The sequence below is a fragment of the Taeniopygia guttata genome, chromosome 3 (assembly GCF_048771995.1).
Source record: "Taeniopygia guttata chromosome 3, bTaeGut7.mat, whole genome shotgun sequence".
NCBI classification, from domain to species: domain Eukaryota; kingdom Metazoa; phylum Chordata; class Aves; order Passeriformes; family Estrildidae; genus Taeniopygia; species Taeniopygia guttata.
Genome location: NC_133027.1, coordinates 112064782 through 112091218, shown reverse-complemented (window position 1 = coordinate 112091218; position 26437 = coordinate 112064782). Strand labels below are relative to the sequence as shown.

The 26437-nt window shown below is 40.0% G+C and overlaps 1 protein-coding gene across 1 annotated transcript; it reads right to left on the bottom strand.

Annotated features, from left to right (window-relative positions):
- Positions 1-14033: 14033 nt before the first annotated feature.
- Positions 14034-21307, bottom strand: CNRIP1 (cannabinoid receptor interacting protein 1). The gene is made up of 3 exons (XM_002199869.6): positions 20803-21307; positions 20058-20202; positions 14034-15473 (listed from the first exon to the last, which is right to left on the bottom strand). The coding sequence occupies exons 1-3, from the start codon at positions 20979-20981 to the stop codon at positions 15309-15311; spliced, it is 489 nt and encodes a 162-aa protein (XP_002199905.1). The 5' UTR covers positions 20982-21307; the 3' UTR covers positions 14034-15308.
- Between the last annotated feature and the right edge of the window lie 5130 nt (positions 21308-26437).

Genomic DNA, 26437 nt, shown 5'->3' with positions numbered 1-26437 from the left:
TTGAAATATTATCCCTGTTAGCTTAGACACTTCATGTAGCCTGAAGTTTTTCTAAAGTTAATTTATCAAGCAGTTGGGCTGAGGAGAGAATACACACGCAGTTACATTGGCAGACTAGAAAATGAGTAAAAATGCCTGTAAAAGAAAAGAGCTGTGTTAGGGGACTGGGACTAGAAGCCTCTTTAGTTGCCCACTGTCACCAAAACCTCATCTCTCATCATCAGTCAGTCATTGGTGTCCATTGGGTGGATAAATCTTGATCTTCTACTGCATTTTGTCAATTATTTGTTTTTCTTCAGGGAAGAACTCAGTGTTTGGTTAAGTTTTGTTGTTATTTTTTATAGTTATTGATCCTAGGAAATCATCTTGTCTACTCTGAATTTAGTATTCCTTTAATTTAAGGCCATTTTATATCCTAAAGTAAGGATATAAATATCCTTACTTTATATCCTAAGTAATGTGATTAGTGCTCATATTTTAGGACTGTATTTTCTTAATCAAAAAAAACCCTCAAGTTGCACATAAATATTTTGGCAAAGTGTTCTCCAAAACCGGGAGCAGAACATTCATCTTTGTGGCAGATGGTTCTACAGTAATTGCTGATTCACAGTCTTTTGAAAAAGGAAGTAAGCTACTCATGAGTTTATGGACTAAGCATTTTGACTAAATTAACTCGTTTATATCAGCATATGGCTTTTGTAGCAAGCTTAGAGTTAGAAAATTCTGCTTATATTTTACAAGTAGGATTGACTTAATTTAGTGATTGCACACATGAAAAGGACTCATGCATTAGTTTTTAATTCAGTATTTTTTAGGTTTTGTCACACAAGAAGATTGTTTTATTATTCATTACTGTTTTTCTTAAGCAAAACCCTAAAATGTTTAAAACCAAGCATTAGCTTATTTTGTAGGGCATTTACAGTGTAGTTTTCAGAAGAGATGGGTTTCTCATAGACTATTTTTTCTTTTTTTTTAATTTTAATTCTCGCTATAGATTTAAATTATCATTAACTTACGGATGAGTAGTAGTGATCCTTAAGCTTTAAAATTTTAATTTATTTTTACATCTATTTAATTTTAAAAATATGACTAGCTGCCTGTGAGAAGGGCGACTGCTTTCTTGAAGGGATAATTTAACTAATTACGTATAAACATTTATTCCATGCTTATCACCATAGTAACTGAGGCCTCAAGTCAGTGTGCTTTGTTGAGCAGGGTTGCAAATGCTGTAGTGAGCCAAGGCCTGAACTTCTGTATGAAAACACAGTTTTATGTTTCGTTGAGGCACAGCTCATCCCTGCTGCACCTTTTTGACCTTGTGCCATTATTTGTATTCCCAGGGCTGCAAGCATGGCAGAAACCTGGGAGTTAAAGTGTCTGAAAATTCACCTCCCTGAAAATTAGTGTGCACCAAATCATCCTCCTGATCTGCTGGAGCATGGGATTGTGTGGCTACTAGTGAGGCACTGGGGATAGTCAGGAGTGTGTGATTGTGATAAATACGGAGAGACAGCTCCAAATTAAGCTGATTACAAAGCTGCTCTGGAAGCCACTTGTTTAGGGCCTGACTATGCTGTAGCAGAAATTGTTGAAAAATTACTGGTTAAGCCAGTTTAAGTGAGGAAATTATCTAACTGATATTCATTTGAAGTGCTTTTTGTGACTTTGGAAGCATATCCCCGGGGCAGGTATCTACTTGGTGCTGTTTTGAGTATGGAAGATGCTGTCAGGATTGACTTTTGATGTCTCTTACCATTTGCTGACCTCTGACAGCTGGCCACAGAATTTCATCAGAATGTTCACTTCAGAGATTCTGTTGCAATTAACTTGATTAATCTCTTTGTTTTCATCTTCTTTTTATATGTCCCTAGATAATTGCTGTCAGAGAAACCTCATCTTTTTACTTCAGCTTTCATTTTAACAGCAGCAAGGGTAGTACTGGCTATTTCTGCAGATTGTTTGTAAGTAAATCTCAGATGTGTTCATGTTTCTGATGCTCATGGCAATGTGTTTTGTAACTACAAATCTTTAGAAAATCAGATTTTAAAACTCAGACTTTAAAACATTTATCCTAAAAACTTGATGAAGGCTTTTAATTTTTATCTGTTACATTAACCAGGCCATCATTATGAGCCTTAAAAATTACACTGCCATTGTATTTTTCCAGTGCACTTTAGATCATCGCTTCACCATCCAAGGTCCTGATCCCATGGAGACTTGCACACTTGTTTAACAATGCACGTTCCAAACAATACTACTGATTTATTACTCTTCATTTACTGTTACCTGATTTGGAGACAATCAGATCCTGGGGCACCAGCATTAATTCTGCAGTATTTGCAAACACAGAAATGATTTGCAGGTGTAGCCCAGCACAGCTGTTAAGCACACTTGCACACTGCAGTGTGAAGTGTGATATTGTATACCCATTTATAGCCTGAGTTTTTAAGAGCTGTAACTCTGCTTTTGGCTTGGCTGACTTCCACGGTTGTTGTAGATTACATTTGCAATCAAGTTTGTTGCCAAACTTCCACTCAATGTTAAGGTCATGTTTACTACGGCGCAGCTGCATAGCGAAGAGTTGCAGTAAAAACAAAATAAACTTAAGACTATTTGAAGAGCAGCTCTCTATGGGACTGGAGAGCAAGTGGATGTTGGGCAAAAGCTCAAATTGACTGTAGACCAAAGCCAAATATTTTTGGCAGCATTTAGATTTTACTGTTTCATTAGAGTTGATGTGTTCTTGACTGCAGCTCTAATAAAAACAACTTGTGCATGTTCTGAGTACTGTTTAAAAAGAACACAGATGTAAGAAAACTGGAGTCTGCTGCTCTCCATATGTGGTGTTGAAATGGTGCAAGGTTTTCACTATTAGCCAGAGTGAGGAACCTCCTAAAAACCCCATGCACATTAAATTTCTGGCACTGCTCATGAAAAGAATGCTGTTGGAACTCTCGAGGACCTGGCTAAAGGTTAAATGTGGTCCTGCCAGATGAGGGTTAAATTATACTACAAATGAGCTGCAATGTATCTTTCATTATGTTTTATCTGTTTGGGATAAGACACCCACACTTATATCCCCCTTTTTTGCTTTAAAATTTCATAGATAGATGCATTTTTGGTGGTATGAATGCCAATAACTCTTTGAGCTTAAAAAACACCCAAATCCCATGGGTGGGGAAGGGCCATTACTGCCACTAACATTTTAATAAGCCTTTTTTAGCTAGCTTTAAGTAATGAGGTATATGCAGTGATGATCAGCTGCATTTTACAAGCAAAATTCTCCAAAATACTACGTTTTCTGTGTGAAAACAGACCACAGAGCAGAGGAGAATGATTTTTGTATTATCCTTACATGAGGAAAGAGATAGGCTTACATCTTTCATTAAACACCAAAAATCCATAGAGGACCAACACCTTATTGTCCCACTTGTATAAAAACTTGAGCTTTTTAAAGGCCAGTCAATCAAATATAGAATATTAGTGTGCAGGAAAACAAATTTCTTTATTTCTGGTACTATATTTTTTTTCCTTTTCTGAAAAATTGATTTTGAAGCTGGTATTTGGGGATATGATCATACTAGCTTTGTGGGGTATTGCAAACACACAGTGCAAAAGTTCACAGAACACTATTAGAATTGGAGATATAATTGATTTTTGGCCTGAATCTGTATGGGTTGTATGCTCACAAATCTCAGTGAACCTGGGTGTTGTCTGAAACCTTTTTCTCATACCTGGAAGTTCTTTTTTCTACTGTCAATTTTTGCTGATCCATATTTTGTTTTAGTATTTATTTCTATTTATAGACATGACAAAAACTAATTTCAAATAATTCTTATTCTTATTGTGATGGGTTTACTCTGGCTGAACACCAGGTGCCCACCAAAATTCTATTTACAGCCCTCCTGAGCTGGAAAGAGGAGAGAAAAATATAACCAAAGGCTCATGGGTTGTGATAGGGGCAGAAAGAGATCACTCACCAGTTACTGCCACAGGGAAAAAGACTCAGCTTGGGGAAACCAATTTAATTTATTAGCAATTGAATCAGAGTAGGATGATGAGAAATAAAAAAATCTTAAAACACCTTCCCACACACACTCTCTTTTTGCAGGCTTTACTTTACTCACAAACTCCCAAGATGCAGGCACTTTTGCAGTCTCCTGCTCTTATTTGCTGTACTCAAAGTATTGAAAGTAAAAACACTTTTGTGTCCATTGCTATTTCACAGATAAAAATTACTCAGAAATGGAGTGCACCACATAGACTGTTATAAGTCTCTTTTGCCAGACAGGCCAAATACCTTAAGGAAAATCATTTTGGATTGTAAATCTTTGAAAATGATTTAATGAATTCAGAAAGCTGAATGTATGTTGCAATAATATCCAGGGATTATATGAGTATTTCATTTTCCATGGAAGTGAGCTTCAAAAACAATGTGTTTATTTTGTTTCTGAGCTGGAGGTGCTGTGCTGTGATTGCCCAAATTCCGGTTTTACCTTCAAACAGAAATCTAACTGAAGCAGAGGAGTATTTATAACCATTCTGGTTTTCTGTGCTAGCTTCTTGTATTTGTTTTGCCATGTTTTGTATGTAGTTTAGGAAGGCTTGTACCCTACAGTTTAATTTCACTAATTTGGAATAAAAAAAGTTTGAGGCAAATAAAATCTTAGAAAGCCAAATTATTATTTTTACCCATCATTTTGTTAGAAAGTAATATTTTGAATGAAAAAAAAATTGCACTTGATGTTTATCACTTATGTCTATGAGCCATAGCAACTTTACAGGTATGCTAGAGGTAAGTAGTTTATATAATTTACTTAGTAATATACAGTCTTAGTTATGAAATACTACTTACAGAGCTCTTGAAATCAAAACAGGGTTTTGCAGAAAAAAAATTTGTCACAAAATTTCTGCCTTCTAGATCAAACAAATTAAGCATCCCAAAATTCCAGTTGACTCTTTTGTGTGTATGTATCTTTCATTTTCATTAGGTCTGCTTGAAAATGAAGAAGTTTTTTGGTAAAGGTTTTAGTTGGCATGTGTTTTTCCAGTCCTTATTTGAAAAGTAATTTTTGAAGAATCTTTAGTAACAGGTAATGCTTTAAATAGCAAGAGACAATTTTCCTTTTTTCAGAATGCTCCAAATTTTTTGTTTCTTACAGCTTCTAATGTTCTTTTTTCTTTCAAGTCAAGTAAAGCAGGTAGATGCTTAGCAACTCTGAAATTCAAACTATGTATCTAGTTTTGGTTAAAACATTGTGGCTCAGTTTATAATATAGGAAATTAAGCGAAACCAAGTGATTCTTGTTTCCCAGACAAGTTCTCATTAGCTACTTTGTACTCTGTCCTTCACCTTTTTATCTTAGACTCCAGCATTTTGTGTTTCTCAGTTGCAGTTTCAATCTGTAAGAAAACGACTGTTTTCAGAATCTTTAAAAACTCCATAATCTCTTTTCAAATGCAGGGGGGAAAAAAAACAAACCAAAAAACACCCCAAACAATCAAAACTCCTACTTAAAGAAATAGAACAGAAGTCATAGAATTAATGTAATTATTGCCATTAAGTGACTACAAGTGTTACTGGGAGAGTTGATGTCAAGTTCACTTTAAGTCCTAATAAGTCAAGTGAGTGCTGATATACAATGTCCCTCAGTAAAGATTTTTACTGGACCTAAGGGGATTTTCCAAGATTTTTACTGGACCTAAGGGGATTTTCCAAGATTTTTACTGGACCTAAGGGGATTTTCCAAGATGATCTTGGCTACCTTTCAAAATATATCACTGAGGTTGCTTTTTCATCTGCTCTCTATGTCCAAGCTTTATCTGTATTCACCCTGAACTTTGAAAAGACTCTTCAGACCTTTCATTGTATGAAACATCAGCAACAGGTGTAATTGCAATGACAAAAAAAGGGACAGCTGAGGTGGCTTTACACAGCTGTCCCTTTTCCCTCTGGCACTTATTAATGTTAAACAAACAAGATTCTGGTTGCCTTGCAGACTCTTTTCAAACTATACTATCTGGCCTGTATTGTTTCATCATCATCATCATCATTATTATTATTATTATTATTATTATTTACATTTATCATATAGCATGATAATTTTGCAGGGTTAATTACTGGTGAACAGGAACAGTTTTATTCTGAAAAATTACCTCAAGCATAGAGTGTGATCTCATGTGGTCTGTAGATTGCAGATATTTTAGGTAAGGCTTTGATTATTGAAAATTTAACATTTCAGTTATCAGTCAGAGCTGGCTTTTCTGACTTGATGTTTAGCCTTCTGTGGAGCTGACCACAGCTTGCAGCTGAATCTGTTTTTACTAGGTGTTGATTATGTGTAAGCCAAAACACAGCTTGCAGAATTATACCATAGTTGGCCTTGAAATAGTACCAAGCATTTGAAAATAAGGAAGATTTGTAATATTTTTTTTTCACTTATGACTTTAATAGGAGGATTTTCAGCATAGAAAATGATGCCCAGGCTTATTACCTATCCCATATATTTCCCCTGATATTTTGAATTTTGATACAACAGGCCTCAAGGACTCCTTTGTGTACATGTGTTATTCCCACTATAGACACATCAGGAGGAGGATTTATCCATTGGACTAAATTTAGACTGCAGGGAATATGAAATTCTCTCTTCTCTAAAACTGGACAGATTAAGCATCACTCTTACCTCTGCATTTTTTGATTTCTTTCTTTTCCTAAGGAAACAGTTGTGGAAGTAGCAGCTGGGAAACATAATGATTTCACAGTGTTACCTTGATGGAAATTGCAGCTCAGAGCTGTTTTTCTGGCAAAAATAGCCTTTAAGGTGGACCCTGGTAAAAACTGACTGTCACTTACTGGTTTCATAAATCAAAGAGAGGATTGCTTCTTTTTGTGTTATATAAGATATATTTTCAGTCGTTAGGCCAGATGTTAAGTTCTCCATATTATTGTGATTTATTTTTCCTCTTCTACTACTATCTGATATCTTTAGCCACATAAGTGGCATTTATATACATCAGACACATCTGGAAATAAATGGTGTTGGACTTGATGTGCTCAGGTCTTTCCACTACGTAAATAATAGTAATAGTGTGACATAAACAAGGGTGCAAGAAGGGTTTAGCTTATAAATGCTTAATCTTTCATTTTATGGGCCTTTTGTGGTTTTTTTTTTAATTTTTTTTTTCAGATTTTGAATCTTCTTTGGTAATTCTGTGTGGAAGCTGTCAGGCGTGGGGCACTCCAGAATGTTTGGAGCTCCTACACATTTCCAAATTGAGAACTGCGAGAGTGTCATCTCAGCAAGAGAGAAGCTCCCTCCTGTGGAAAACATGAACTCTGCTGTGACAAAGAGCGGCCACAAGGGCATCACACCGTGATTTTAAATTAGCAGGAAAAAGGGTTACAAGCACTGTGGGACCTTGCAAATATGGGAATGCAAGACCTTGCTCCCTGTTATTTTTTTTTCTCTAAGTAAAATTTTCATATTTTGTGTGATTTATAACTGAGATACAGTTTTAGAAATAACTGTTTGCTGTAAGTGAAACTGGATCATTTAAATACTATGATGTGGCCACAGTGGACTCTGTATTGTTAAAGGGAACTAAAGCAGCTGATATTTTTTCAGATTTTGCTTTCTGTAGCTCTTTGCTGAAAAGCCATAGTTTTTTGGACATTTCTATGAATTTGAGTTTGTAGAGTTTACTGTAAAAAAAATAATTTTCTTTTTCCTTTTTTTTTCAGTTTGGTAATCTGTTTATCTTGAAGATCTGTATTAAAATGATTTTCAATCTTGCTGTGATTGGTGGTCCTTGGTAGAATGTTCTGCTGAGCTCAAAGCCATGTATGACTTGGAAAATAAAACTGCAAAGAAAGTATAAAGATGAAATTGTGATGGAGGGGCTGGAAGTAGAACTTGATATAAAATTCCTGCTAGAAACGGTATTTTTACCTTTGAGCTGAATATGATTCATGCTTGTGATCTGAAGGTGGAAGGCTCTAGCTCATTAGCACATTAACAAAACCCTGAGGCATTTATTCCATAAATGCTAATGTTATTCCCCTGAGAATGAAGCACTTTTGGGGAGGGGGAGATGGATCTTTAGTATTCCAGTGGAGTTTTAATTTTACCAATTCCAATTCATTGCCAGCTAGAGCGGATTGAGCCAGCACCAAGTGCTCTGAGCCACTGCAAAAACCTGCTGTGTTTAGATTGAATATTGGGATCCTGTCCATTGGCCGAATTTCCAAATTGTCATCTTGTTCAGTTTGGAGTCATCTTTTAAGTAGGGGATGGTTGCTGTGTTAAGGGAGTATTATCTCCATTTATGAGAACTGTTGAGATGTTATAGTTTGGGTGAGCAGTCCTAATGATTGTGCTTGCAAAGAAATGCAAGCTCCTGAACTTGTGGGCTTGTAACAAAGGATGCATGTAACAAAGGATGAAGTCAGGGTCATGAGAGATGTTGGCAGAAATGCCTTCTCAGTGATGTTCAGTGCTGTGTGAGCTCCCTTGGACCTCTCTGATCTCCTTCTGGACCACAGAGCTCTCACTGGCTGCTGCTCTTCAGGTGCTGGCTCAGATTAAAGAAAATCAGCAGTAGCAAAGGGGAGTTCACACAGAATTACTTGCACTGGGTTCTGCAAGGCTGGAGTGTTTGTGTGGGAGGGGAAGTGCAGCTCACATGGGGATGGGGAGGCTTTTACCTGTGGTTTACAGCTCACTAATGGGCCCTAGGGTTGGAAGTTCCTTCCTGGTACAGATGAGTCACTGCAGGGATTAAGATGTGTGGATGTGGCATTTGGGGACATGGTTCAGCCTGCACTTGGCAGAGTTAACAATTGGACTCGATGATCTTAAAGGTCTTTTACAGCCTGACTAATTCTGCAGTTCTCTATGTCCTGTTAGTGGCCCCATCTGCCGATTGGCTGGGATTTCTGATTGCTGCTTTTTTCCCTACAGCAATTTTTTTCTGCTCTTCTCTTTCCTCTGCACCCCTCCACCCCCAATATTATACTTTTTTTTTTTATGAAAATCAACTTATGAAAAGCAACTCAGCTTTAGTTTATGAAATTACAAATCTGAACGCAGTATACTGGATGAAATTAGTTTCCCTAATGATAGAGGGGCTGCATCATGAGTTGAACTGTAATGTTATATCACCAGGGGATCCACAGGAGATGGACAGGAAGTCCCATGGTTCACCACAACACACTAAGAGAACAAAAGTAAAATAAAAGTTTTACTGTTTTTAGTATTCACATGGCAGTGATTTCTGCAAAGCCACTGTGACCTGGAAGAAACTACTTTAAACCTCTGAATCCTCAGCAGTTAATTTTATTTTACTGGAGCTGCATGTTGCAAGCCCATTCCTCTCACTCTCAGGATTTTTCATAGAGGTGCACAGAGAGAAATGAAAGAGAAAACCATTTCTATTTCTGCTCCTTGTTTTTCCTATGTGGAATGTGTTTGGAGAATTGTTCTCCAAGAATACAGGTTATAGGCAGACTGCAAGTGGCAAATAATCTCCCTTTCTTGTGCTGTTTGGATCATCTCTCAGTTCTGGAGTTAAGTATATGGCAGCATTCCTTCTTTGATTATGTATTTGTGTTTGACGGCTGCTGCTGGAATTGCAGGGCTGAAGCAGAAAGAAGTCAAAATTGATAGCTGCTTTTATTAAAAGAAAAAAACCCAACCCTTCAAGACAATTTTCAGCTCTGTAAGTATATTGTACAACTGATTCTGTACCTGTTTCCAGGTGCAAAATGTTAGTTTTTGCTGCCAGGAGAAAAATAAATGTATTTTTAAAGATAGGGTAAATGATCAGTAGAGGAAATCTTTTCACCGTATTTGTAACAAACAACCTCCCTGGATGTGTTTCCTCAACTTCTTTAAGTTGTACTTAATCTGTATTAAAATGGTTAGGTCTAAATTCTTACAGTTCTGTTTTAAGCAAGGGAAGTTCATTCACATTTTAGCATATTAGGGCAAATTTGTCTCTCATGTTTACTCCACATGTTTTGGTGGAACTTTTTACCAACGGTGCATTTGGGACTTTTGTTTTCTTAACTATCTACCTTCTACCTCCCTTAAGGTTAGCAAAGTTCAGTGTAAACATTATAAATTTAATTTATTGTGTGACCAGCACATTTATATCTGGCTAGTACTTTGTCCTGATACACATGATGCTGCCAGACTTGAACAGAGTAGATGCTTGATACTTTTTGTTTGTTTGTTTTAATGCTTTCTAAGTCTTTGGAGGGTAATCATATAGTTTCCATACAGAACAGGGATGATTGAAGTTGTATTTTCATACCTGCTGTTTCCTACACTTGCTCAGCTTACCTGTAACATAGTATTTAGCCAGAGATGTCTCAGAAGCCAGAAGTGAAAATTATACAGTTAATTAAAAAAAAAAACTCCTACACCAAACAAATTAAAAAAGGCACCAGCTCAGAATGCACAGAATTGACCACAGCTTGTTCTCTCCAGTAAGTCTGAAATGTGGAAGTGCCTGAGGTGACCCTGTTGGCATAGCAATTTAGTGAGCAGGAGAATGCCATCCATCACAGTCAGAAAAGAGTGTATGTTGTGATATTGTACTACTGCCACAAACCCTCTGGGGTTTGCATTAAACTCATAAAGGTTCAGTTCAAACTTCTGAGAGCGTTTGGTCCCTGTAGTCCATATTCTGGAGTTTGATGTGGATGTTACTGACAGTGTTGTCACAGTCCCTCCTGTAACAGCAGGCTCCCCACCTTGTCTTTACTGTGCTGAGAAGGAGCAGGAGGTCCAGTTAACCACCAGCATAGTTGTGCAGTTCTTGCCTTCATCATCGTGCCCTAAAAGTTCATAATTTCTTCTCTCTGGGTTGTTCAAAGGCTGCAGATCCTAGATGGGACAGCAGGCTGCTCCTCACTGTTGGAATAAAGGAAGTAGGAGTGCCTGTTCTCTGGGGGAGGGAAACAGAGGTGTTACAGAGGGTGTGCAAAGCACTTGTACTCAAGTTTGCATGAGTGAGGACAAACAGAATATCAGAGCCTTACACCTGGTCAATGTAGATGTGCTGCCATGATTTATTTCTTAAAATTTACTATTTTTTGGTATAAAAATTGATGGAGAGACTATCTGTCATTGCTTTTAAGCCATGTCTCCAATGGAGATCTGTTTGTCTATGTGCTCATAGTGCAAGTCACTGTGGGTCAAAAGGTAACAAACTCCAATGACTGCAGTGGGAGGATAACATAAAACCTTCTGTAGACATAAAACATAGACATGTAGACATAAAACCTTACAGTAGACAGAGAGAAGCAATGCAGAGAGAACTGGTTTGTCTCTTCCTAGCCTGATGCCACCTTGTCTTCCTAATGCTGAAAGCCAATGCTCATAGGGATTTGTAGCCTTAAATCCTGGAATCAGGAGAGGGGGAAAAGGAAGCAGTCCAAGGAATGCTGGTGGCAGCTGCAGGGAAGGCCTGTGGGCAGGAGTGGGTGTCTCTTCTGGAGCAGCTGCACTAAAGGGGACTTTGTAAGTCATTGCTTGTGAGCTTTGGAGAGTTCAGGGAAAGCATGAATGTTGAAAGACTCATTATGCTGCTGCTTGTGCTTCAGGGTTGGTGTAGCTACTAAGGCAATGCTCACTGCTTTGAATTGTGAAAATCATAGCATTTGTTTCAGATCTCAGAGAGAGGTTAGCATTTACAACGTGCCACGTCCTTATTTAATCACAGCTTTGCATGAGGCTTTAGAGGAATGGAACACACAGTACATAAATTAAAATTTTACACAGCAAGTGAGGGCAGTGTTCTTAACCAAGTGAAAAAGAACTTCTCCTGGCATGCAAAAGCCTTGTATTACAAAACTTACACCTTTATTGTACACAAGTTCTGTCACATCTTTTATACAAAGAATTATATAAATGAGGTCTTTTGATTCTTTGTCTGGAATCAGTAAGGGTCACAATGGACAGAGCTTCAGCTGAAGCCAGTAAAAATCTCTTTACCATGTGAAACTAGAGCATTGAGACTTGAGGTGAATTATTTCTGTTTCATATACAGTCAGATGGTGGGAGATACCAAAGTCTGTAGTAGCTGCACTAAACACAAAGCGTTGTGCAAAATATAATGATCTAATACAAAGCCCTGTGCAGGATCACAACTCTAATAGTCATGACTAATGACTTGCTTTTGAATCCTGTTACTCAGCAGTATCAAAGAGCTATCTGCTACCTCTAAATGTAGATGAAAAAGTGACACAAAGATTTGTAATGTTTGTTTCATTTTTCTTATGAAAATGACAGCTGGACACTTCATGACAAAAATCTTGAAGTCTCTTATTTATAAAGCCTCCAACTATGAGTGCTTTGTGGCTTCAGCTGGATTGACACATTGTCAGCATTTTCTGACATATATATTAAATCCTGGTGTACTATGTCCTGAATTATGGAGTTCTGTATAAAAATGGACATATTAATTAGAAAAATCTGTGTAAAGAACAAACTTGTCTGGAGATTTAAATGCTGCTGACTGAATAATGCATCAAACTGTCACAGTAACAGTTTTGTAGGGACTCAAATTCTATGAATATTCAACAGAGTTGTCCTGGATCAAAGAAATTCAGAACATTACTTTCAGAGAATGGCTGAAGTCTTGGGTCTCCTTTACTAGCAGCAAATGTTTATTTTGTTAGCAAAGCACTTGATGAGCAAGAGGAAGTTGATGGGACTCTTTTCCTTTACATGTGTGGAGTATCAGAGCTGGTGGTATGGATACTCAACCAACATCACATGAATAATCTATTTAAGAATAATGCAAATCACATTTCTGTATGCTTAAATCTCACCCGGGGGAGAAGGATATAAGAGCTGATAAATGCCATTTACACATTCCCCAGAGAAGTGATTAACCAATTCTCATCCTTTCTATCCCTGCTGCTGTCTGTGAGAGGGGTGCTGAAATGTTCAGTCTTAGGATATGGGACATGTCCAACAGTTGTTCTTGCTGTTCTCTCCTTCCTTTTAAAAGCAACTCACTCCATCTGCAGCCTTTCTCTTGAGCATCCTCTCAACTGAATTGCTAAAAGATGCCCTATTTGGCATTAATGTGGGCATGAGAATTTGCCTTAGGAAGGGTATACTTCAGAATAACCCTCCTCCTGTGCCAGGATCAGCTGGATTTATTCATTGCAGCATTTTTTAAATGCTGGAGAGCTAGGACACTGTGGGTCTTACATGTTTTTTACTAGGACAGAAGCCTGTGAATTTATGTGCCACATGTATTTCTTGCCAGTGTGCCAGTGTACATATGTGTTCATATGTAGACATAAAATAAACCAAAGTATGCAAATTATTGAAGAATAAAATCACTTTTCTAGCAATTTAGAGACAAAACTGGTTCACAGCTGGAAGTCTAGACTCATTAAAGCATGTTATCTGGAAACTTTGGCTGAAATGCTGGCAGTAGTACTTCTGCCTGAAATGCAGATTTCAGTTTGGTCAGTTTTTTTCATTTTGAAGAATTCTTGCTAGGAAAAGTCTAGGAAAGAAGTTAATGGAGAAGATTATTTCTAGATTTTCATTTCAGTAAAAATTACCTATATCATGTTGCCTTAGAGTGGAGATGCAGCTGGCTAGCTCACCATTCCACAGCTGTGTTACATCAGTGCCACTGTCAGTTCTTCTGGCTGCAGAAATCTAGTACAGCTACAAAACTAGTAAAGAATTTTGATTAATAATTCAGTGGAAGAAAATATTTATTTGCTCATTCAATTCTGTCCTAAATCTTTACTTTTCATACTATATTACTGGAACTAATAGCATATTAATAGGCTCTTCTGAGTGTTATCACTTTAACCATCTGCATTTTAGCACACTGGGTCTGTGTTTCCTAGAAACAGTAGCTTTGGGTGAAGAACAGAATTATTTGGACTGCATTCTCAGAAAGCACTGGCTACATACCCTCTACTGTCTGATTCTCTAAAACCACTGCCTTTTATTAGACACTGTTTTCAGATCATTAGATGGCCACAGTAGAGAAGAAATTGTTTAGGTCCTTTATTACAAAGATCAAAAGTCATGTTTACCATTTACATATACAATTTACAAATTATTCACAAAGGGAATAACAGATATGCAGGAACTGACAGCTTACTTCAACCCAAGCTGGGGACAGGACAAATGTAGTTGTTTCCTTGCTTCCCTGTCTTTACTGAAATAAAAGATATGTCTGTTTTGTGTTGTATGTTTGTGTTAAACACTGATCTAGTGTTTATGAAGCACCTTTTGTTATAACTATGCAAATGCTTGCATGCTTCTCTTTATTTGAAAGACTGCAGTGCATGTATAAACATGCACTGGGATCTGCACCCTTCACACTACTGAGTGCTTGGTGGTCAGAAATCTTGTCAATGAATACAGTGGTCAGGCTTGAAAATGTTGATTTGTAAGATTTAACTGATTTCAGCAATGTGCTATTAAAATAAAATTGGAGTTTAATGTCAGAACTCTTACTCTAGGAAATAAATGAAGTATGGCTGCTGTATCTCTCAAGGATACTATATGATCTTAAGATAGGCCTTAGCCACGTTGTTAGATGTCTTGGATAACACAACTGATTTATTGCACTTCCTTCTTAATGTTTTATACCATTTCCTAATGCTATTTCAAAGACTAGGCAACTTAACAAAAAAGAAATCCTCTTTAGATTTGGTAAATTAGCAAACTTCACAGAATATCTTACAGCACTTAACAAAAGGGAGAATGAGTTCCCAAATCCCTTGGTATGAAAACACAATACCAACAGTGCATTAGCTGCCATTTAACTAAATCTACATGTTACCACATTTTTAATTTTTGGTGTCCACTGGGAGGACAGTACGACAAAATGCTTGAAGGAACACACCGATTTTGGGGCAAACACAAATGTAAATACAGAAATCACCAATGTGATGTTAACCCAGATTCTAAGCAATGAAGAAAAACACTTCACAAAAGTTGTTACATCTAGTCAGAATAATCCAAATACTTACAACAGTATTATGATATGACTTCCTACCAAGCTATCAGATAATCCTTTACCATGAACCTTTCAGTATTCTCAGGGTGACAGATAAAGAATGTTGCAGATGCCATGGTAAACTTAAAATACAGTAATAGGCAAATATTTTAGTGGCACCACCTGTATATACAATGTAGTTGCTGGAACCTTATGGACAAAGCAGTGTTACAGTATGCCTTTGTTAAGGCTTCTTGCTGGTTTAAAAAGGTAGATTTTTCTTTAGGGAGATTGTCCAGCAGTATTGGTTTCCCATCTCTTCAGTGGAAGGTCTCTTTATTGATCCACATGAGGCTGCGTGTTTCATTTGGTTTGCATTCGTACTCAATACTGCCAAAGCTGTTTCCCCACTGGCAGTGATCCCGTTTGTGGTAGTTGTAGAATTTGACTTGCCAGACTGTCTCAAAAACACCAATGTCATTAAACTGTGAGGAAGAGGGAATACCAGTGTTAGTGAGCTGGTTGTTTTGCTGGTTTCTCTCTCACCCTGAGAAACAGCACTTGTGAAGCTGCAGAACATTAAACACCTGATATAAGGATCTTTGTTCCTCAGATCAAGAAACCGAAGACCTGTAAAACCTGCTCTAGCAATTAGAAAGTATTTTATTTTTAGCCGTACATAATACATGAAGGATCAGATCCTGCATGTACTGTCCTCCTCTTGCACACACATCTGGGATAGACAAGGGAGGAAAATATTCGAGTTGGCCCATGGATAAATGTTACTGACAACACAAATCAAAGCCATAATCTTTCTGATTTTATATACTGTAGATCATGTACCAGTGGTGTGCAGTGATACAGACCACCCATTTTACCTTTAAAGTGTAATCACAACATTTACCTTTAAAGGTAGATGGTATTTACCTTTATACCATACCTACAGGCTGCAGTTGGGATTGGGAAGATTCTTCTTTTCCTCAGTCTGAAGCTTTTAATGTATCTGCTTTTTGGAGACTTGTATTTGTAGTGTATTGGCTGAGATGTGCTTCTCTTGCACACCACTTACGACTTTTCTGGGATTCTATTCCACATTTTAAATGAGACTTGAGCAAGAGAATTTCTGTGTGCATATCTGGAACTGCTCGTTGGACTGTGATAGTGCAGCTGAGTAATAGCTAGTAAAGGAGCTAGTAAAGAGGTAACTAGCCTGTTTAGCAGGTAAGTGTCTAATACAGCAAAGCAGTGAGACATTGACTTTAAATTGTCTGTGCATGCAGCTTTGAAGTGAATGAGACTGTGGCTATAATAAAAGTTCTGTGGCTATAATAAAAAAAGTTCTGTAAAATAAAGTTGTTTTTTTTTCTTTAAGCCACTCCTAGACATCTGTACAGCATCAGAAACACCTCAGTGAAGCTTTCAAGCATGAATTATGATTTCAATTTTAATAGTAATGGGAAATTTGAGTTCCTATGCCTTGAGACACTGCACAGAATCTCAAGTGTGGGTGTGAAGCCTATATGTATTGCCATTGGTCCTAAGCCAGTATGGCTTGTTGATTGTGTTATGTTGTTAAAAGATACTAAAGAGTGAATTTAGTGCTACTGAATGGCACCACTCTTCAGTACTTTTTCCCTTTCAGTATTTCCATCACTCACTTTAATGACAGCTTCTTCATTTGACTGTTTTCCATTCCTATCATGTGCCTGGGAGCTGATCTTGGATCATCTGCCTGCTACAATCACACTTGCAAAATCAGTACGAAAGCCCTTTTACAGAGAAATTGTTCCTGATTTACAAGCAGAGTCTTCTGTATCCAGATTTTTTCAGAAGGACATATTTGTTGTTGTTTTTTTTTCAAGATGTGGTTTGTAAGGTGCTGCTGTGTAACAGCCATTACTTTAAACCTTCCCTCTGCCCACTGTGATAAATTAAATTTAGCCCTGACAATAGCAGAAGTTGCTGTGTGCTGTAAGTGGAGGGGTTTTATTGGCTCCAGTTACAAGTGTTACCTTGAAGGAGTAATTGAAACATTTCTGCCACTTCCTTTGACTAAGAAAGAATCAAATGTACAGGCTATTTTATCTCTCCCAGCAACTAAAACCTTACTTAAGAACTTTTTTAAAATCAATTGTATTTGACAGTAGTCCTGTTTCACTTATAATGCAAGACAGTAAAGGTTAAGCACATTGGTTATCACTGTGCACAGTCCACAAAACTTGTCAGAGAGGAGAATCAGAAACAGAGGAAGAAAAGGCATTTCTAATAACATTTGTAGAAGGTGATATGACACAATTTCATTCATGTATGAAGGACCTGAATTTCAAAAAGACAGATGAAGAAAGCAAATTTAATTTTCCTTCAATGACCCAGTTTGCTGAGCTACCCTGAATACTTTGACTGCTGTGGATTTCCAGGAGAAGGAAAAAATTAATTGCAGAGCTTTTCTACTACCATGTGCCTCCCCTAGCCCAGTACTTAGCACGTGCAGAAGCTCTGTGGCATAATGAACATTCTGCATCATCAGAGCTCCCCTGGTGGCTCCTGCAATCCAACCCTGGCTACTCCACTGAGTTTATAGATGGGCATCCCCAGGGAGGAAGAGCAGCCCTGCTCTTTGCAGGTCAGGCTTCAGGTTAAGTGCATTTCCCTGTCTGCTCTTCTCTATCATCTGGTGCTGTAGGAGTAAAGAGTTATTTAATCACTCCCTCTACATTTGCATGCTGAGATGATTTTATAGTTATTGCTGTGAATACAGTTCTAGCTTACTTTTTCAATCTTAGACTGGTCTGATCAAGAATAAAATGAGGCCCAAAGGCAGGCTTCTAACTTAGTTTATACCATTTGCCAGACAGCTCAGCAGTTTCTGGATTGTGTGCATGATTGACAAATCAGGTAACAGAAACACATAATCAGATTCTGGAATTCAGAAACAGGATTGCTGTTTAACATGTATAAACTCTGGCTGTCATGGGACAGATCTCTACTAGCCAGTTAAAGCTGCAACACAAAGAATTATTTATTTAAAGTTTCAAAGCAGATAGGAAAGAATTTCTTATGGATCTTAATGTACCTGCAGTCATTCAGACACTAGATTGGCAGTATCAGACTTGTTTTTGACTGATCTCACAATCTACTTCTAATGTGAATTCTGTTTTTATGCCTAAAATACTGTCTGTATCGCCATAGGATGCACTGGGATTCTGTCTGTTCTAGAAAAGGAAGTGGAGGCAGAAGTTCCTCATAGCTGAAGGAAACAGGAAAATTTAAAGTTGTTTGCAATAAGGTCAGTTTTGAAGATTCAGGAAGTAGGTATCCAAAGCAGTTTTCAGACTGGGGTATCTGAGGTTTGTTCCCTAAATCTGTTACAGCTCTGCTTAGCTAAGCAGCTAGATCATGAGTTAAACATGGAAATCCCTGTTCAGTTGCTTATATTTAATACTTAAAATATCATTTGTGGGTATCTAAGTCTGTACTGATGAACCTATCTATCTAAAAGGAATTATGGACCTGCTTAATGCTTGAAAATCCTATTAGCTTCATGGTTAATATCCCAGGATCTGATCTGTAAAAGCAGCTCTTTGGGCAAATATTGTGGCTACTCATTCTGATGCTGCAACAAACCATGTCAGAGCTTGTAGGAAATGTAAGAAATCCTTACATTTCACCTGTGATTTGACTTGGTTTTCTCCAAAGGAAAAGTTAAACTTCTAGATTTTCAGAGTGTACAGCAGTGCCTCACTTAAGGGTAAAGGTGACCAGCAAAACAGGGACACCTTAGTCAAAGAATATGTTTTTTTGGGAATGCTGTCCTTTCTCCTCCTGGTGCAAGGTGAAATATAACTACAGTGATCAACAGTGGCATTCAGCAGCTATGTTCAGATTGTTGTGAAAAAATACTGTTCTTGGTTTTTCTGGGTGTTAAAAGGAGGTGGCCATATATAAAAGTGATGAATGTAGAACTCCATATTAGTCTTAATAACCTAAGATGATGAAATAGTAATGTGATGTAGTCTCCAAAATTAAGTTAGGCACACTGTAATTATTAGAAATACCAAATGGAGATGTTACAGTTCTTATTCAGAAGGGGATTACTATGCTGAACTGTGATTCCAGAAAAAAAATACTGAAGAGCAATATGAAATCCTGTGTGCAGTAAGCAAATGTTATAAAATTCTGAAATCTGGTGGGCTTGTATAAACTGGAACAGACTCTTAAGAGAGCTTCAGATGAAGATGACTTACTGCCTTGATTTCTTTTTTTTTTGGTACAGAAGACATGGAATAAACAGCAGGAATCCCTCACAGCTATAATCAGGAGAAGAAAATAAAAAAACTGCCCAAACTGAGCATACCACCCAAAGAGTGCTGTGGGAATCTGCCTGCTGCTCTCCATGTCTTCTGTCAGCTCTGCTGCCTTGTGGGCTGGAGCTTTTGTCATCTCACTTTGGAGCCATGGAGCCTCTCCTTAAGGCTGAGGTGAGGAGACACTTAAATATCAACTTTGGTTTGTGGGTGCAGATAATGGAAACATATGGGAAAAGAGAAGACAGCCTTAGGTGTTGTTCTCATGCATGCTTCTAGTCTCTGGCAAGTCCTCAGGCATGCTAGAGGTGACAGATGGAAGGGAAGAGCAGTCTCTTGTGTCTGGGGCATGCTCTGTGACAAAAAAAATGGTGCTGCCAGGCAAAAGAGGGTCTCTGTATGCCAAGGGATTGGATTTCTAGCCAAAAACCTCGGTGGGAGCTGCCTGATATGTATAGTATGTCCTATAGAAGGGGTGAGATGTTCAGCTCACAATTCTTTCTGCTGCAGCACCCCAAAGAGTTTTGCAGGTTTCTAGAAAACCTTCCACTTCCTCCTGGCCTTTGCTGTATTCCTGGGAGAGAAGGCAGCAGGATTTGTATTTTCCAGCTATGTTCTGGCCAGCGACCTTAGGGACACAAAGCAAAGAAGAAGGCAGCAGCTGCCACCAGACTTTGCCCTGGAATATTTCGCCACAATCTCGCTGGGAATCAACCCCCTGCTGCCCTCGCTGGTCCTCTCATGGCAGCTTGGAGAACCACGTACCTGCATGTTGACTTGGATGGGCTGTCTCTCCCCACTTTTGGTGTGGGGCACCCCTTCTGTGTCGTAGATCCCCGTGTAAGAGGCCACTTGTGCATCCCGTGATTTCTCCTCCAGCGGGACATTGACACCACCGATGCCCATGGTCCTACAAAAAGACAGGATCCAGCCTTTCAGAGCCCCGAATTCTCCCTTTTTTGCCAATTTGGAGCCAGCACGTGGGTTGTGCTGGGGAAAAGCTTCAGGGATTTTAGCAGACCTGCATGTGCTGCTGACTCACTGGGGCTGCTGAGATATGCCAGGGCTCTGCAGTCACCCAGGGAAGGAGCAGAAAGGAGAGAAAGGCAGGATCTGATTTCGAATGGATAGGGAGAGGTCAGTGAAATCTCTTCGGCGGGGAGAGATTTAATTTCCACCCAGAGCTGTTTCTCCATCTCTGTCCCTGCTTTGCCAGGCTCGGGCATTGTGTAGGAGGAGCTTCTTCCTCCGGCAAAAAGGAGGGAGAAAAGCAGCTGGGCTTGAAAAATCACCGGGAGAAGGCGGGGAGGGAGAGGGAAGGCAGCGATTCCCAGCCCAGGCACAGGGAACAGCTGGCAGAAACCGGGCCACCGATGGGGAAGGGCGGCGAGGGAGAAATCACAGCAACCTCACCGCTGTCAGCCTGCCAGGAAAAAACATTAAACATCTAAAAATAAAGAGGAGCTGCTCTGAGGAGGAGGAGGAGGAGGAGGAGGAGGGCAGCACTTACGTGGCTTGGACGGTGCCGGGTCGGAGGGACACCTCGATTTTGTACTTGGCCCCGGTCAGCAGCTTGATGGTGCGGTTCTGGCCGAAGCGCTGCCCGTCCACCTTGAAGTACACGGCGCCGTCGTTGGGCTGGATCCTGAGGGAGACGCTGATCCGCACCAGCCCGGGGATGTCGCCCATCGCTGGCGGCCGGCGGGGCTCCTCCGAGGAACAGCGGCTGGCCAGCAGCGAGCCAGAGGAAGAGGAGGAGGGAGGAGGAAGAGGAGGGGCTGCCGGATCCCAGCCAGCCCAGCCCTTCCCAAAAGCAGCGGATGAGATCCTTGATTATTTCTTTTCCTTCCCGTTTAATCGCGGCGTAGCATCTGGCCGGGTGATGTCTTTCCCCCCTCAGCACCCCGCCGCATATCCCGGTTTGGGGGGGATATTCGCCATTCGCAGCTGCTCCGATCCCAGCCGGTTTCCAGGGAGTTAATCCGGCCCCGATTAGAGCGGTTTTAATCCCGGAGGAAACGAGAGCGGCCCGGGCCGGGTGCGCCGTTCAGCACCACGGGCGCGGACAGCGGCAAGGGCGGGGAGAGCCCGGGGATGCTCCGGATGGGCACCCCAAATCCCCCCGAGTCCTCGTCCAGGGGCACCCCAAATCCCCCCGAGTCCTCATCCAGGGGAACCCCAAATCCCCCCGAGTCCTCACCAGGGGAACCCCAAATCCCGCCGAGTTCTCATCCAGGGGAACCCCAAATCACCCCGACCCCTCATCCAGGGGGAACCCCAAATCCCCCCGAGTCCTCATCCAGGGGAACCCCAAATCCCCCCGAGTCCTCATCCACGGGAACCCCAAATCCCCCCGAGTTCTCATCCAGGGGAACCCCAAATCGCCCCGAGTCCTCATCCAGAGGAACCCCGAATCCCCCCGAGTCCTCATCCAAGGGAACCCTGAATCACCCCGAGTCCTCATCCAGGGGAACCCCAAATCCCCCCGAGTCCTCATCCAGGGAGAACCCCAAATCACCCCGACCCCTCACCTGGGAGCCCCCAAATCCCCCCGAGTCCTCATCCAGGGGGAACCCCAAAATCCCCCCGACCCCTCACCTGAGGGACACCAAATCTGTGGGAATCCAGGGCTTCCCTCTGGCTGCCCTGGAAGGTCTGGGACCCTGGCAGGGGTCAGAACCCCCCTGGAAAGAGCCCCCAGAGACACTGTCTGTGATCTCTGTCCATGGAAAAGAGTTTTCAATCGTACAGGATGAATTCCCAGCTCTGAGTGTTTGATATAAGTAATAATTAAGTTGGCACGGGTGCAAAAGTAAAATTTTAGGTTTCTAGATTAGGGGTTCAAAGGGGACAAGATAGAAGAAATTGGGTGTGCCTTGTCCTTTTTCTCCTTCTTCATGCCCTCCATGTTTCACTGTGGTGTTGGCATTTTTCTGTTGGTTCAGGCTGGGGACACACTGTCCAACGTAGGTGACAGATATTGGCACGTTATTGTAAATCCAGCACAGGTAGTTTGTGGTATTTAATGTTTGTACCATCCCACTGAGGGCAGAGCCCCACACGCTGCCCTGCAGGACAGAGCTGCGGCAGGGCAGCAGAACATGTTAGAGATAAGCAAAAATAAACAACCTTAAAAACAGCACAAACGAATTATGGCTTCTGCTTTGGCAGCGGGGCTGAAAGACAGAGACTTTCTACAATCTCGGAATCATCAATACCACAGATTACAACACAAATCCCTCTGACTCCTCACTTGGGGAGCCCCTAAATCCCCCGACCCCCTCACCTGGGGGGAGCCCTCCCAAACCACCTGCCTATCCTTTATCTGGGGATCTTTGAAACCAAACAATTTACCATAAGTCAACTCTCAGCCTGTCTCATTCTAATCTTTTAACCCAGGCAGGTTTGTGCCTCTTTTCCATTCTTTTTTATTTGCTGTTAAAACTGTTAGCACCCTTGTGTCTGACACAAGATTTGGGCCACAAACATATTTTTTGTTTGGACATTATGGCAGAGTTAATGGTTTTGTAGGAGAATTTCATAGTCCATGTTGCACTGGACCTAACCTGTTCTTTATTTCTCTAAGGTTGGGACGTACATGTGGTGCTGTAATGCAAAATAAGCAAAATTGTAGATACAGCATTGCCCAGCTGCATTTTTTTATGCATGAAAGTTATCCAGTAATTTGATTTTACAATGAACTTTAAGCAAAATAATACATTCTGCTGAAAACCTCTGGGGAAGAAAAAACTCAAAACCCCTCAAATCCTACTGAATACCCCTTGCTTAGAGTCTGTAGGCTTCATAACATGTTCAGGCATTCAGGTTCCCACAAATATAGGGGCACAATATGATCCCTGCCTCTCAGAACTGTGTATCTCTGCAAAAATACTAAACAAACAAACCAAAAACAATAAAAACACCCACCCTCGGTGCATTTCTCCTTATCTCTTTTCATCCCTGCATGAGAAATCTCATTTTGCATTGCATTCTGCAGAAACTGCTGCATTCTGTGGCTTGTTGGAAGTTTTGCTGGCAGTAAATGCCCTTTCTGTAAGTTTAAATGTAATTCTGTATGAAATCACAGAGGCCTGACCTGTGGGGAATCTGATACTGTCACTTAAAGCAGTGTGTGAAGAGTAATGCCAGTGCCAGGGATCAGATTTACTTGCTTCACGGGCCAGACATATCATGTTGTAGTAAATTGTGTGTAGCTGAAGACATTGATTGCAATTAGCTTCTGAAGTACATGAGAGGTCAGATCTATAACGAGGGATTTTTTTTCTCTCATTATTTCTGCCTGAATGATTATCTTTCTATGGACACAGCTCAGACTGGGATTTTATCCCTGACCAGCACTGGGCAAACGTGAGGGATAAATAAAGAAATATCATATTATAGAATGTGTATGTATAGTAACTGTCTTACCATATGCCAGTGTAACATGGTGAGAGCAGAACATTTATGAAGAAGAAATTCTTAATTTAGGCAATGAACTTCTTTTGATTGATCTAATAAATTCACTTGTGTTAATACATTTACTTACCTGATCCCACCAGATGTCCTTTATCAGTACAGATCAAGGGAAGGGCTTGCCTTTGCTAAGTCCTTCTGGGAGATGAGTTCTGTTGCTGCCCACCTTAATGGCCCTGACCAGCATCATCTGGGGCTGCCCATGGTTTAGTTTTAGTTTTAGTTTAGTTTTGGTTGCCATGCCCTTCCTGGATTACACTTAGGACATGTTAATCGCTTGATATTCCATAAACAGCAAAATACCTGAAGGAAGAAGAGTTGTGGTTTTTCCAGGAGCACAGAGTAAACATACTGACATTTACAAGCTTCAAATCTAAATAAATCATTATAGACTTAGGACAAAGTCCTATTTCTCCAAAGCCACAGCAGGAATTTTCTTTTGGGAGCAAAAAGATAAAGTTGTGTCAATTCCACCATTTTCTACACCTACATTTGAGGGGTGGGGCTGCAATATTTAATGTCTTTCTAAACTGCAAAACTGTTTGTTTTACTGTATGTAAAATGTACCTTGAGGAAGAACAAGATGGTTCATTTAAGATGGCCAAAGCACAGCATTTAGATTCTAAGGTGACATGTGATACCTGTATTAGCCTTTTTATGCTTGCCCCTCTTTGATTAATTTCTTAACACAGTGCTACATTTAGAAATGTTGTGGTTTGGGGTTTCTTTTCAAGAAGGATATGCAAAGCCACAATATCTCATGCTCTAAAATTAGCCGTATGTGTGATTCTGTGTGTAGGGAATTGTGCTAAGGCTTGCACCTGCCAGCTCTCAATTTAAAACTTTGATTCTTTTGAGCCCTCTGCCTCTGTGCAGAAAGAGAAGTGGTTTTTTTCACTGAAATACCAGCTGGACAGTCTTTATCTTATTTGGAAATCACTTGAGTGCATCATCTTTCCCATAAAGACAATTATTTTGGACATATAACATTTGTTATAATTTCCCCTGCAGATGCAGCTTGGTTTGCTGTAGTGATATATATTTATGGAGAGGCCATGTGTTTTGCTGTAGATTAGGTGGAACATGTTAGAACTATCTCTGCAAGGGCTTGTGGAGCAATGGAACAGGTGTAACTGAGAATTTTTCCTTCCTTGCAGCTGCTGTATAGTTCCAATTTTTGGTATAAACACTTCTTGGTCCCTCAGATAGATCTCTTGCTTAGATAAATGTGATTGATCACTTTTTTGTTCAGTGCTTGCAGGAACTCATATTCTGAAGTAGCAGAAATCAAGCAGAATTTTCTGAAGAAATACAGCAGTAAGTTCTCCTGTATAAGAACAGTAAACTGAGCTAACATATTCAGCTCTGCTGTAGATTGTGACAAATTCTGCTCACCTGACATCGTGCATCTTTACCTACCTGAGACAGAAATGGAGAGAACGTAGTAAGTTATAGCAGATTTCCACATTGCAGGTTATCTTCTCTTTCTGACAAAGCTTTTCCTCCCCCACAGCCACTGTGTTTTTCAGGACCATTTTGCCTTACATGAAGATTCAGCTACAGCAGCATGTTTCTGTCTGGGCAGGGATGAAGTGCTGACTTCCCTGCAGCAGTGTGTGGTAAATGAAACCAAACCTCAGCATTAAAGAGCAGGATTGTACCAGACTTGTAAAGTGGAACAGCAAAAGGACCAGCTGAGCATTGAAGAAACAATATGGAGAAGTGTTATAAAAGTGGTTGACTTCAGCTAACATTAGATGGAAGTTATTTTGTGTCTTGACACTGATTAGAATAAATAGTTATGGTAAATTCTGGAGCCTTTGGCTAGGTGCCACTGTTTAGATTTACATTTCATACCTCCAAAGGCTTTTTATGCAGGTAAGTGAGAAAAAGGAGCTTTTGTGAAATTGTGGAGTCACCATCCTTTTCTGTTTTCATTAAACCACTTTTTAGAATAGGGATATATAGATATTCTATTGAGAAGTACCCATCCAATTTATCGTGCAGGGCCCTGTCATCCTGATTCAGCACAAACACTGAGTCAGCAGGAGCAGGTGAGCAGGAAAACCTGCACAAAGGATGCCTGCAGGGAGGGAAATACTGGCAGATTCTTTTGTCTTTGCTCCCCATAAGTCCTTCCAGCTGGGGATGGGGCTTCCTTTGCTCAGACTCGAGGTGGGGGAAGCAAAGTAGAGACAGAAGGAAGAGCTAACTGTGATCCTGTTCTTGGTCTTTAATCATAGCTCCAAGCTCTGAAGCATTATGTCCTCAAGGCAGATAATAAAGGGATAATTTGGCTTCCAAATTACACTTCGAGAGCTACTGTTGTCTGTGACCGGTATTTTTGGTTTATCTAATTGGAGAAAAGGAAAAAAAAGTATCTTTTCCTGAAGATAGAACCACAGAAATTAAAGGGAAGAGAAGGAAACAATTCACCTTCTTAAAGCAAAAAGAATTAGTGACCAGAAAAGACATTATACAGGAGGAGCTGTTCAGTCCATCAAACATCCCTTTAAGACTTATGGGGGATTAAGAGAACCTTCACAGAAATATAACTCAGAAATCCAGTTAGATCATCTCAGCTTTGGGAATCCAGAGTGTCTTCCATTCATTCCAAGTCCTGGACCTGGTAGACAAATTTTCTACTCCAAATGTTAGACAAGGTTTCTGAT